General features: G+C 40.6%; 1 protein-coding gene across 1 annotated transcript in view; it reads left to right on the top strand.

The window, feature by feature from the left end:
• PKHD1L1 (PKHD1 like 1) overlaps nucleotides 1-6,414 on the top strand; it is a 149,037-nt gene extending 142,623 nt beyond the window's left edge. Inside the window, exon 77 of the mRNA XM_077772932.1 lies at nucleotides 4,121-6,414. Within this exon, the coding sequence (XP_077629058.1) occupies nucleotides 4,121-4,131 (11 nt within the window). The 3' untranslated portion in view covers nucleotides 4,132-6,414. The remainder of the gene's footprint in view (nucleotides 1-4,120) is intronic.
• The last annotated feature ends 8,129 nt before the right edge of the window (nucleotides 6,415-14,543 follow it).

Genomic DNA, 14,543 nt, shown 5'->3' on the forward strand with positions numbered 1-14,543 from the left:
ATAGTGGACTCTCCGTTACAAGGGACAGAACCTCAGCTTGAATTGGTTTAGGCAGTCAAGTGAACTCACTTAACTGAGAAGTCCATTCGTAGTGTGATTTCTGCTATAGCTAGACTCACATGATGTCATCCAGAGCTTGTCTCTCCAACTTTGGGCTCCATGTTCCTTGGTGGTAGTAGATTCACTCTCAGGTGGACTGACCACCCCCAAACCTCATGGCAAGGGTACCACCTCTGTCTTCATGTACGTTCTACCAGCCCAGCAGCTAATGCAGAGAGGGCAAACCTCTTTCTCAGCACTTTTAGCAAAATCCCAAAGCAGTATCATTGACCTAGTTTGGGTCACACATCCATTCTTAAACCAATCGCTAGGGCCACCGGGTGCTGTGTTCTAATTAGCCTGGCTTGGCTCACATGGAATGAAGTGCTGAGAATGGCAGAGGTGTGATTTCAAAAAGGGAAATCAAAGTGCTAGTACCAGAACTGGTGGGCAGAGACAGTGATTGTTAGGGAGGTTCAAAGAATGGAGAGGTCCCTCTGGGATACAATGATTAGGGATAACTGCTGGTGTCACCCTATCAGCAGCACTTTACAGACAGGATTATAAAGAAATGACTAAAATGTGGAAATGAAGGAAAGGGTGCTCCAGAATAAGAACATGATAGGAGCAAAGAAAAAAGTGAAGGTGAAAATAGACATCTTCAGCTATCCATGTTCAGCATGGAATTCCTCATCTTCCCCTTCCAAAGATGCTTCTCTTCCTGGTACCCACCCTGGTTAATGCCAATGTCATCTTTCTCATCTCTCAGGTTGATAGTTCTTAGGCTTCTTTCCTTCAAGCTCCATGTCTCTTCCTTCTAGTTCCATGTCCCTTCAAGGTGCCCTATGTCCATCCATAATGTTACAGGTCTGTTCATCCTTTAAAGCCTTGGGGGCTCCACTCACAACTTTTTCTTTTTTTTCCTTCTTTCTTGACCTATTACAGTAGCCTCCTGAATTCCCTGCTTCCAAACTCCTCACTTTCAGCCTAACCTCCACATAGCTGTCAGATTTATCTTCCTAAAGCACAGGGTCATGTAGTGATTTGTCATGTCAACTCCTCAAAGATTTCTTACTACATGCAAATCATAATCAAGACCAGAGGTCCTAAAGTCTGTCTTGAAGCCTGCCTCCTGTGCCAAATCATTCCTAGAAAAGATTCTTGCCATCCTACACATTCCCTCCATCTGGGCTTTCTCCATCCTGGCATGCTGCCAGGCCGTGCCGAAAATCCAGTTCCTCGACCAGGTTTCCCTTCCTTCCCACTCTCTAATACATTAGAGATTATCTTCTCTAACAACGGATTATCTTCTCCCTTGTTCTCCAGTTATGCTTTGTTTTTACCATTATTATAGCCTTTCCTGTGAATACTTTCATTAAACTTACACATATTCAAATCTACCTTCCTTACTAAAAAACTGTGAGTACTCAGAAGATAAGACCACACACCACATTTATTATAAGTACTAAAAATGTGGTTTAATTGATTTTAAATCTTAAAAGGGGGATAAATCCTGCCTGCCAACATAAGGGGAAATGTTGAGTTGAGGTATTATAGACAAATAGTAAAAAGCTTAGATTGGCAGGTATTAGTCAGTTTGCAGTTGATCTAATAGAGGAATGATGAAGAATTTCTGACAGATTAATGAAATAAAAGCATCACATAAAAAATACTGATAAGACTTAAGAAGATGAAAACAGTTCTAGAGATTGGTTGCACAGCAGTGTGAACATACCTAATGCTACTTGTCCACTTTAAAAATGGTTAAAACTTGGGGTGCTTGTGTGACTCTGTTGGTTAAGTGCCCAACTTGAGCTCAGGTCATGATCTCACGGTTTGTGAGTTCAAGCTCCATGTGGGGCTCTGTGCTGACAGCTCAGAGTCTGGAGCTTTTTTTAGATTCTCTGTCTCCCTTTCTCTCTCTGCCCCTTCCTCATTCATGCGCTCTCTCTCTCTCTCTCTCTCTCTCTCTCTCTCTCTCTCTCCCTCTCTCCCTCTCTCCCCTTTTCCCTCCCTCCCTCCCTCAAAAATAAATAAGCATTGGGCGCCTGGGTGGCTCAGTCGGTTATGGTTATTAACCGACTTCAGCTCAGGTCATGAGGTCACGGTTCGTGGGTTCAAGCCCTGTGTCGGGCTCTGTGCTGACATCTAGCTCAGAGCCTGGAGCTTGTCTTCGAATTCTGTATCTCCCTCTCTCTCATTCTGACCCTCCCCTGCTCACGCTGTCTCTCTCTCTCCCTCTCAGAAATAAATAAAACACTTAAAAATAAATAAGCATTAAAAATTATTTTAATTAAATAAAAATGGTTAAAATTTTAATCTGATAAAAATAAAACTTAAAAAATCAGTATTGATCTATACAGAACTAATACATATCTCCAAACATCAAAAGATGATAAATATTCTAAGTTTAAGATACCTAATTAGATTCTTATTATTTGAGTAAAAATCAAAATACAAAAAAGGTTTTAAGAAGAATTTGAGATGGGGTAATTATTTAAAAGGATCCTGAAGAATTTCAAGTAATAGAAGCCAGGACTAGAATTTAAATTTAAACATAGATAAGCTCAGGATGAAGGGGCACATTGAGGCTGGCTCTGGGAGTAGCAGAGCAAAGTGGAGGCTGGGGTTTCAAGAACCATGATCAAACAGGAATTATCCGATCTTTCCTCTTAATGGCAGAAATTAATTAGGAGGCAGCTGTCAAGGGAGAAGTGTGGTTTGAAGAGACTCATTCCTGGCCTCTTATAGCTGAATATGGAAGAGTGGGTTTAGAGCTCAGGGACAAGAGTTAAATGATCAGCACACAAGTTATTGTATTTTTATGCCAGAATTCTAATAGAAGCCAAAACCAGTTGTCCGTTTTACAACAGCAGGACAGGTACTGCTTGACAGGTATCTCTGTGCATTTTGTATTTACCCATTAAATGTATTGTTTGCTAATTATCTTTACTGACTTTCAGCCTGCCTGGTCCTGAAACCTTTGGGATTATATAAAACTCAGAAAATTCTATCTTCAAGTCATTAGTAAATGATATCGTTCCTGGCATTTTCTTCTTTTTTTCAATGTTTATTTATTTTGAGAGAGAGACAGCATGAGCAGATGAGGGGCAGAAAGACACAGAATCTGAAGCAGGCTACAGGCTCTGAGCTGTCAGCACAGGACCGGACCGGACGCAGCGCTCAGACCCACAACCCGCAAGATCATGACCTGAGCTGAAGTCAGACGCTTAACTGACTGAGCCACCCAGGCGCCTCTATTCTTGGCATTTTCTTTAGGACTTTTTTCCCCCAGATAGAAAAGTTAATCAACCTCTTCTCATTTGCTACTAAATAATCTCTCAGTAATTTGTCCTTCTTCAGTTGCAACATAAGATGATTTGAACACCATTGTCCTAGTCTTGTCCTAACTATAACAAAATACTACAGTCTGAGTGGCTTATAAATGACAGAAATTTATGTCTCATAGTTCTGGAGGCTGGAAGTCTGAAATCACGGCGCCAGCGTGGTGACGTGACGGCCCACTGCCAGGTCACAGATGGTGCCCTCACAGGGTAGAGGGGCCTCAGGAGCTCTGGGGGGTCTCTTTTATAAGAGCACTAATCCCATCATGATGGCTCCACCTCAGGACTTAAGCACCTCCCAAATGCCCCTCCTGCAAATACCATCTCATTGGGTGTTAGGTTTTCAACATGGGAACTTGGGGGGTGGGGTGCATTCACACCATACCAACTATTAATGAAATGAAATGCTGGCATTTTTATAGCTTTGCATTCTGAATTAACACTTCTATTTGTAAGAAAATCAAGAAGTTCCACTAAATAAGATGGCAGCTTGAATGTGAAAAATATGAAGTTTAAGCACCATTATTCTCTCTCCCCAGTTCCACAAAAAGAGTGCATTATTGAATCTAACAGTACATTGGTCAACTTTGAAATACTAATTTTTTAATACTGCTTTTGCCCTATTAACCAGTCCACTGAAATATTAGAAATGGTAAATGAATGAAGCATATTTTAAACCACACTAGATGTTACTGCTGCTTAAAAATATATATATTTGTATTGTTTTCACTTTTCAGGATGCAACTAACATGCTGTTCTGAAGAACAGGCTGGAAACAAAAATACAAGAGCTGCTTTTTATGAGCTATTCTGTTGCGCAAGAAGAAAAAGTCTACAGCATTTTCAAGAAAATAAGCTAAAAATATTTTTATAATATATATAATGTACTAATTAGCTTTCATCACAAAAATCAAATTTCTTCAAAATATAAATCTTTTGATTCCTTATACTTATATGTTCTTATTTCATTAAAAAGAAACTTTAAGAAGTCTTTGATTTGGAAGCAGATATGCCACCTCCAAGTTGCTGTACCTACAAATCAGAGTCCTTTCTGTGGTTGCAGGAGCTTATCTAGTTTGACTTACCCACTTTTAGATCAGATTGGAAGCATTTTGAATTTGTGTATGACCTGGGGGATCTGACTTCTTCTACCCATTCGTGAAGCTCTGATTTCCGATGATCCCAGCCATCCTAATTTCTTAGGACTTTGGAGAAATGAGATTTTTTAAATACCTTTTTCAGACAAAGTTGCTGATTTTCAGATCTATAGTAATCCCATAAATTCTAGGTTGTTCTGGATTTCTAGGCCTGCCAAACCCTGGCTACTCTTCTAAGAGTTTTGGTTGTTGTCTCTGGAGCAAACTTTTGGTACAAGTCCAAATTATCTCTGCTTACCACTCTTACCACTCAAAATGCCTTGACTAAGGGGGACCTCCTTCAACCCCATACTGTAGCGCAAGAAATACTTACTTTCAAGAGAATAAAATAAGAGATTGCAAAAAAAAAAAGTCATAATTAGTGTAGGCTAAGTTAACCAAAAACTCCCATGCTATAAAAATTGTACTTTTTACTCAGAAAATTCTAAAGGAACTGCTTAATTTTAAGGAAGAACTTTCAATAAAGGTATTGTAGCCATGTCCAGAGCAAGAAGAGCTGATGCTCAGAAAAGTTACCTTCCAGCAAGTAACACTAACAAGGCATTAGGAACAGCTGAGAACATTCAACAAATCTCAGACCTTTCTCTTCTGTATACCATTTCCTAGTATATTTACCCCAAATCGTTGTTAATATTGCTTAACAAAAATAATAAACATTTACCAAGTAGCAAATCGAAGTATCTTGTATAAATTTGGTGTTTTGTTCAGTCAAACTGAACAAATCTATTTAGTCAAATCTATCTATCTCTCTATGGATCTAGTAAAATCTATGTAGCATTTACTAGATAGGAGGCATTCTAGTGAGAAGACTACAAGGAATAAGATGCTGTCTCTACCTTCTACCAGATCACAAGGTAGATGGGGAAATAGACCTGGGAAAGAGTAACACTGAGGCAGTATGGTGTGTGAGGACTACAGACAGAGGGTGCTGGCTGGGGGGAGGGGCCATCCTGTGAGGAAGGAGGTCAATGATGCCCAGCTTCCGAGGATGATGCCTGAGATGAGTGTTGAGGAATAAAGCATGAGAGGAGCCAAGGAAGGAAGAGTCCTGGCAGAAGGTGTGGCGGCAAGAACAAAGGCTGGAACACCAGTAGATGGGGAGTTCCTTGAAGGCAGGGCACTCCTTATCCAGCATGTCTTCTGCCATCTAACAAAACATCTAGCACCAGTAGATCCTGATTTGCTGTTTAATGGACAAGTGAAGCATGGAATGTGGGGAAATCAGCAAGCAGTCTGACGTTACTGGAGGACCAATCTGACATGAACATCAGCGCCAAGCAAGGCTGGAAGGAGAGACAACGGTGCTCTGTGCCATGCCATCAGAGGCGCTTGGATTTATTTTGTAGGTCCCAGGGATGCAGTTTTAACTAGGTATTAAAATAGAATTTTTGGCTAGGACACATTTTAAAAGGGGGTGTACCAAACAAAGATGTACAACCTTTTAAAGCAGGTAACCCAGAAGAGTAGATTAGAGGAGGATTTTTGGAGAGCAGGTTTTGTGGAAATAGCTATGCTGAGAATCCCCTTACAAAGGGGAAGGAGTGAATGTACTAGCTCCCAATGCCAAAGCAAGAGACAAGGATTTTAACTAGGCTCATGGAAGCTTAATAGGGGTTCCCAGAGGTTTGGGGCACACAATGGATTGATGTCGGAGTCATTGCTATTAGGAATCCTAGACAAAAAGGTTTTAAATAGCCTTCGTTCATAAGCTGGCCACCTTTTAAAAAGTAATGTTTCTCTGAACAATGCTGTCTTACAAATTCATTTTTAATTTTTTAGAAATACTTTTTAATGTATTTACTGGTATATTAGGATTGTTCTATCCATGATGTAAAAAATTCGTAAACTAAATATGATGCTCCCACTTTGCTTAATGTAAGGAACAAAATAAATAAGAAATTTTAAAAAGAGAGAATAAGAATATCTTCCTATATTTCTGATAAGTAAAATGTTTATATCTTGTACTACTGTTTCTACTCTTTTCTAAGCTCCATCACCTCTGATTATTGCAATGACTTCCAGATGGTCCATCTACTTTTAGCTCTTCTCCATTTTATCCTAAAGAGTGCTATTTAGAATACTACTACTTCTGGGACTCCTGGGTGGCTTAGTTGATTGAGCGTCCAGCTACAGCTCAGGTTATAATCTCAAAGTTCATGGGTTTGAGCCCCGTACGGGGCTCTATAATCACAGCTCAGAGCCTGGAGCCTGCTTCAGACTCGGTGTCTCCCTCTGTCTCTGCCCCCTTCTCAAAAATAAACATTAAAAAAATTGAGACTACTACTACTACTACTAACAATAACAATAAAGATTCACCACATGTTTACTATGTGTCAGACATCTACTGAGTGTTCTATGTGGACTCTTTCCTTATAATAACCCTATGAAGTCATTGTCCCCTTTTCCAGATGAGGACACTTTTGAAACCTAAAAAGATTTAATAAAATGCCCCAGTTCACAGAGCTTCCAGTGGTAAAGCTGGGATTCAATCTACCTCCAGGACCCAAGTGCCAACATTCCACTGCTTCTCACTTTTCATCAACCATTGGAAAGTGTTTCATTCTGAAGTTTTTTGTAAAACACATTTACGTCCAAGACATAAATTCTAGGTTTATACTTTATGACCTCTATGGCCTCAGGCACGTTCTTAATTTCTCTTATTCTCAGTTTCTTCACATGTAAAATGTGGAAAATATCTACCTTGCAGTGTGGTATTTGAGGACCGATGATAGCATGTATATGGAATTTAATAACACAGTGCCTAACAGGTGGTAGGTAGTAAATGGTAGCCACTCTTACTATTTTTATTATCCTAATGTTGCCTATTTCATGTCAATGTCTGGCCCAATAAACCATTAGGCTTCTTATTACACCAGAACAAGGTCTAGCATGTGGTAAACACTGTGAGTGTTAATTAGTAGATTCTTAGGCTGGGCACAGGCCCACCTAGAATAAAGACTATTTCCCCGTTTCCCTTGCCATTAGGAATGACCACCTTTTGTGCGGTGTTATAAAACCAGAAATAATCTTGTGTGATATTGTAGGAACTTAAAAGCCGGCTGTTGGGCATCCCTTTGTCTTTTCTTCATCCTTTTCTGTCTTTTCTGATGCGTGGAGCAAGATGTCTCCTTGGACCAGGAAGACAAAGGCCAGCCCCTGCAGAAGGGGGCTGGAGCACTCAGCTGCAAGGAACTTGAGTCCCCGACAATATGGTGCCCTATACCAGCCCTTGCCCTTGCAGGATTTCCTTGTTACTTGACAGAAATCCTAAACCTAAATGATGTATCACCTGGTTTCAGAAGATGCTTGAAAGGAACAAGAGAACAGGGAATTAATCCTTCCCGTCCAGGGAGATGGGCAGGGATAACCAGGGCAAGAGAATAATTTAAAATACCACATATATCTTTGAAGTTATTATCTGTATCCTCCAAAACATAAATGCTTAAGCCTTGATCTGAATCCATTATGTGTTTGGTTTAGGAAGTCTACCTGAAACAGGTGAACCGTCACACTTTTCTTCCATGCTCATCAGTGGGCATTTTCAGCTTCCTCTGGCTGGTACCAGCTGCCAAGAAGTGTTCAACTTCCAACGAAAGAAACGCTCACCTCTCTGGAGAGTAGCTACAAACACACGTGTAAGACCAAAAAGAAAAGTAACTGCTGTAGGGGTTACCGTAGGTATTTGAATACTTGTGGGCAACATGACCAGCTTTAATAAGCTTCTAGCTGTCTTACAGGTCCTGATAGACCTACTCTGGTTATTACAATCAGATTATTCTAAAATTAGAGAACTCTCAATGAAGAAACTGTTCTTTCAGGAATTCTGTTTACCCATGACAAGCTGATTTTATTAGAGAAGTCCATTCAGGTTAAGTGTTCTTTACGCTTTTCACTTCTCTAACATGTTTAGCACACACTGTGCTGATGGTCAGTGTTGAATAAACTGTTTCATTTAACAAATGGGTAGGCTGCACAATGAAACTTTTCCTGTACCAGATTTTTCAGATAAAGAAATCCCTCCAAAATATTACAGAAATTGCACTTTATCTTCACTTACTGCCTTAACATTTCAAATAACAGTGTGTAAAATTCATATCCAGTTAGACAACACTAGTTGTGGTTGCTATGGTAATGGGCTCAGAGCCTATGAGCAGAAAAAAATAATTCCTTTTGAGCAAGATATTTGTGTGTCTAGTTATGTGGCAAGAGTATTTTCCTTTGGCTTTTCTTTAGAGTAATTTATTTAGGCAGATGATCTTTTACGTATGTAAGCTCTCCCTAGGAAGAGAGTAAATATATTTTTATATTGAAAATTCCTGTTATGATTATAACGTGGATTTAATCTCACTTATAAAAGATTTAATTTCAAATAAAAATTATAGGAAGAAACATATCTCATGGTGAGGAGATGGGTAACTTTCACCATATGAAATGTATAGCATATACAGAGAAATGTTTTTAACAAGAATTGCTGAGGGGCGCCTGGGTGGCTTAGTCGGTTAAGCGTCCGACTNATCGAGGAACAGCAGTTTGAAATGAAGAGATTAAAAAGCAACAATCAAGACACATGTCCTTCCAAGCAAATTTGAATTGACGGACAACAGCAAATCTCTGTTTTGAAAAGGAACTTTATTGTGAAGAAGCTTTAAAAATATTTATATTAATCATACAGCAAAGTACCAAGCTAACTTAGAGGAAAGAAAAAAATAAAATACAAAGACTAGGGGCGTCTGGGTGGCTTAGTCGGTTAAGCATCCGACTTTCGCTTAGGTCATGATCTTGCGGTTNTAAATAAATAAAATAAATACAAAGACTAGTTAGATGATTATGAGAATTCTGGTGTGCTAAAACAATAGACACTGAGATGAAAGAATGGACAAAAATTGGCAACAAATATTGTTATGAGCAAAATATCCCAGAAGTAGTGAGAAAAAGCACAGAGAGGGTAGACTTGTGGGTACTTTCCTTGTAACAGCTGTTTGCACCTTATGTCTTTTTTTTTTAAGTTTTTATTTATTTTGAGGGGGAGAGAGAGACAGAGAGAGAGAGAGAAAACAAGTGGGGGAGGGGCAGAGAGAGAGAGAGGGAGAGAGAGAGTCCCAAAAGGCCCTGCACTGTCAGCCTGGAGCCTGATGTGGGGCTCAAACCCATGAACTGCAAGATCATGACATGAGCTGAAAACCCAACTGAGCCACCCAGACACCCTTCACCTTCTGTCTCTAAAATCAAAAGGGCAGGGGATGCCTGGAAGGCTCAGTCTGTTAAACATCTGACTTCAGCTCAGGTTGTGATCTTGCATGAGTTTGTGAGTTCAAGCCCCACTTCGGGCTCTCTGCTGTCAACACAGAGCCTCTTTAGAATACTGTGTTCCCTTCTATCGCTGTCCCTTCCCTGAGCTCACACGCTCTCTCTCTTTCTCTCTCAAAAATAAACATTAAAAATTTTAAAAAAATCAAAAGGGCAAAGAAGTTGAGGGATGTACTCAGAATGTAACTTTAAAACTTAGCATTCCTTCTTCTTTCCCCCTTTTTATGTGTTCCTAACAAACATGTCTATTTCTGGTTGCTGGTAACAGAAAATTCACTCTTCTTTTTCCTGGAAGCATGATGCCCTGCTGTGAGCTGAAAGAAAATTCTGCTAGACTTAAAGATGATAAAACTTCCATTGACCTTATTGCTTTGTTTCCAATACATTTCCACATACATTATGCCACTTACTTTGCAAGTTAAACCTATAAGGCAGGAATTACTAATTTAATTTTGCAGATAAGGAAAACTCAAAAGTGTTCAAGGCTAAAGTCATACTGTCCATCATGCTATAGCTGAATGAATTAGGCTTTCATTGTTGGTTCAGTGTGGTTTCATTTTTAAGTTTTCAATTCACATACGAGACAGATCGTGTTATAAACTGTTACTTTATATTGGTTGTGTGAATCACAACACATTTACCCTTAGAAATAATAAATGGCCTTATGTTGCCAGATCTGCTCAGATCAAGTCTACTTAACTCATAATATAGCTGAACTATATTATAGCTCTAATAACAACATGGACATTCGCCAAAGAGGAGAATTATTGTATTGTTATTATGCAATAATAACAATTCTCTTGTTTTATATTGTTGAACCTCACTATTGGAACACAGAAATGAAGAGTTCACAGTATCTTTTCATTTGATAAAATGAAAGAGATTACTTTCTTTCTTTCAGAGAGCATGAGTGGGAGAGAAGGGCAGAGGGAGAGGGGAGTGGGGGGTGGGGAGAGAGAGAGAGAGAAATCTTAAGCAGGCTTCACACTCAATGCAGAGCCCAATGCAGCACTCAGTCTCACAACCATGATATCATGACCTGAGCCAAAATCAAGAGTGGGTTGCTTAACTGACTGAGCTACCCAGGTGCCCCTGAATCCAATTCTAATAAAAACATGTATTATTTTTCTCTATTCCTATCTAGGCCTCTTCTAAAGGTTAACTTGTTTAAGTTGTTCTTAAACTTTGGGTTTTCCTGTATTTAGCAATAAAAATTACTACCAACTGTAGATATACTATAGTAATATTTATGATGGAAAATATTTAAATCCTTCACAGAAAGTCAACTTTCCTTTAACAGAAAATAAAAAAGCTGCTTCAGACTTTTTGATTTCTCTATTAAGTAACTGATCCTATATATTAAATGGTGATGATGGATATTAAAAAAATAAGTTATAATTTTCCAGAACATTAAAATGTATTATTTTGAAAGCAAGCACAATTCTCTAGAATAGAAAGATCAATAAAAGAATCCATTAAGATTATCATCAAAAAATCCTTTGCTTTCTAACGTATCTATTCAAAACTGTCACTCTGTGAGCCGCAAGGCTTTGTTTTGCTTGATTGAGAAATGAATGTGACTTTATAATCTGTATTCGACCACGAACAGCTGCTCATTAATAAAAGGCCATTAAAGTCCAAGTCAGAACAGCAGGTCTAAAATTATGCTTGAGGAAAAAAACCATCCCTTTAGTGAAAAGACAGAGAACTGGGCTGGAGAGATCTGGAAACCCCGGGCTGTGTTTGCACGGTCTGCCCTAACTCCTGGGCAGGGATGCGAGGTCAGTTGACAAAACACTACTCAGATCCACATGGAGAACTCAGAACAACAAAGGCTCTAAAGGCTCTGAACTGGGAGATTAAATGGTGAGCTGAAAGCTGATAAAAGGGAATAAATCAAGCTGGTGATTCGCGATTGGGCAGGGGCAAATCAGAAGTCTCAAAATGGGCAAAATGGTCTGAACACAGAGCAGGTAGAATTAACTGTAACCCACAGAGCACAGGCAATTCAGAAATTTTTTCATACACCACGTCTATGCCTTATTAAGTTCCTCCGCTTGACATTTGGTGGTCCCTATCCCCACCCCACCCAAGCCTTGTGCAGAAGACAGGACCGAAAATTGCACACTCCCAAGAGACGGTCCCCATGCAAGATCCCAAGTTATTGGCAGCTATGATTCCCAATTATGGAATTCCTACTCAACGACTAAAAATGATTTTAAACATTATTTCACAGATATTTTTAAAGCAAACTAAGTTTGCAATCTTTAACAAGTTTTTATTTTGTTATTGTGTTGGAAAAGGAATATTCAGTAACTAGTTGTTTCTAGAAAAATATACACCTTTTGTTTTATTTCATTTGGAAATGGCAAATTTAATTAAAAAAGAAACCCTGAATAATAAAAAAAAAAATCACAGGGATATGAGAGTTTGAAACAAAGATATATGTCTAAGAAAAAACATTTTGAAAATATGTTTTTGTCAAGATGTAGGCTATTTTGGATTATTGATTAGGGAAATCCAAAAAAAAGAAAAATTTGGAGATTTTGAATTATTAGGATTTAGGCATTTGAAGAGATTCAGTTTAGAATAGGTGTTTAGAAGACTGCAGAGGATTTAGTGGGTTTAGGGAGGTATAGTAACTGGGAAAGATGAGGAAATAGTGCACTCGCAGTATAACAGCAGCTGCTGCAGTAATAGCTACTGTTTGCTTGCCATGTGCCAGGCTCTGCCCTAGGAGCTTTGAAACCGTTAGCCATCCTACGAAGTGAGCACTATTGTGTGTACAGGCTGTTTTCAGGCAAACAGGCTTGAGCAATGGAGTATAAAAATGGCCCACGGAGACCCCCTGGCTGAATACAGACAGGCCCATCAGGGGTTCCACCTCAAAATATCCATTGCCCTAACTAACCAATGGGCTACTTACAAGTAGGCACAGTTACCCAAAAAGGGAGAATTCAGTACTTTGCCATGCCTCCCCATCTCCCCCTCCCCCTTTAAAAACAGTCCCAGGGATGCAAGAGTGGCTCAATCAGTTGAGCATCTGACTCTTGACTGTGGCTCAGGTAATGATCCCAGGGTCCTGTGATGGAACCCCATGTCAGACTCTATGCTCTGGCATGGAGACTGCTTTAAAATTCTCTCTTTCTCCCTCTGCCTCTCCTCTGATGTGCTGTCCCCTGGCTCCCTTGCGGTGTATTCGATAAAGTTTTTTCTCTTTTGTTCTGCCTCAAATACATTTTTTCACCTTCAGGGCCACTGGTTTCCACTGATTCTGATCGTGGCCCCACATTTGGAGTCTCCCATCCAGTGGAGAGACACCCCATTATGGTCGTGTTACTGATGAGGAAACTGTGAAATAATGTATCCAAAGTTACATACAATCATTCTAGAGCAAGGGTTATAAACATTCTCTTTCTCTTTTGGGGATAAACAAGTTAAATTTAAAGAAGTGTGGTTCAGATTGGAGTGGGATGGGTACTCACAAAGTAAGTGGGTAGGTGAGTGCTCGTTAGGAGACTTGAGAAAAATGGTTGTAGGGGCGCGTGGGAAGCTCAGTCCTTTAAGCTGACTTTGGCTCAGGTCATGATCCCGGTCCGGTCCGTGGGTTGCAGCCCGGAGTCGGGCTCTGTGCTGACAGCTCAGAGCCTGGAGCCTGCTTCAGATTCTGTATCTCCCTCTCTCTCTGCCCCTCCCCCTCTCGCTCTCTGTCTCTGTCTCCAAAATAAAATAAAGGCATTAAAAAAAATTTTTTTTAAAGAAAAATGGTTGTAGAAGAAAAGAGATTTAAAAAAAAACAGACCAAACCAAACCACGAACTGCTTCAGCCTCTGACCATATAAACTATCGCTTTGAGATACTGGAGCAGATAGTTTTCTGAGGGTCCCTCTCCAACAACAAGCAAAGAGCCCTAGCCTTTTAATAGCATACAGGACAAAAACGGACTTCAAAGAGAGAACCGTAGAAAGAAAGAAAACCTTAGTTTGGCAGAATGGCTAGCCTGCGCTGCAAGCGACGAAGGAATGCAGGGGCAAGATTAAGTGCCACTTTCAAACTTCTAATTAAAGGAAATTCAATAATAAAAAAAAACTACTTGGAGGACGCTACGTCCTGAATTAAACTAAATGTTTCGCACCCCTAAAGTGGAGGAATGACTGAGATCTGGCCTACCGACAGCCAGTGACCCTGAGACAGCCGCAATTCCCCCCGTTTTCCCAGTCTAATATAAATATTGCTTTCCCTTGACCCCATCGGGTAGGGGGATTCTGTAGGTAGAACGAAAAGGGACTTGGTTGGAGCACAGGTACTCTGCACCGAAAGTAGGGCAACACGGAAGGAACTTGGGATTTCTGCGACGGAACAGTCCGTACTGCCAGCAGCGGTCACAGAGAACCTGCCGGTAATCAAGCCTCTGCCACAGCCACGCCGGCCACCGCACTCCCCGCCCCCCGGCGCTCATTGGCTTAGCCCGGTCGCCGGACCCGCAGCCTCTTGTCTATTGGACCAGACAGGACATGAGCGGGGTGCGGAAGTGAGGGCCCGGAGACCACCAAGAACCGCCTTCCTGGAGGGCCAAGTAGGAGGGGCCGGGGGAGTGTTTTCCGAGGAGGGAGAGGCCATGGCAGCTGCGCGGCGGCAACGGCGGCTGCGACGGAGCGCGCGCCCGGCTTTGAATGAGCGGGGCTGGGAGTGAAGGG

This window comes from Crocuta crocuta, unplaced genomic scaffold (genome assembly GCF_008692635.1).
Source record: "Crocuta crocuta isolate KB4526 unplaced genomic scaffold, BGI_CrCroc_1.0 scaffold479, whole genome shotgun sequence".
In the NCBI taxonomy this organism is placed as follows: Eukaryota; Metazoa; Chordata; class Mammalia; order Carnivora; family Hyaenidae; genus Crocuta; species Crocuta crocuta.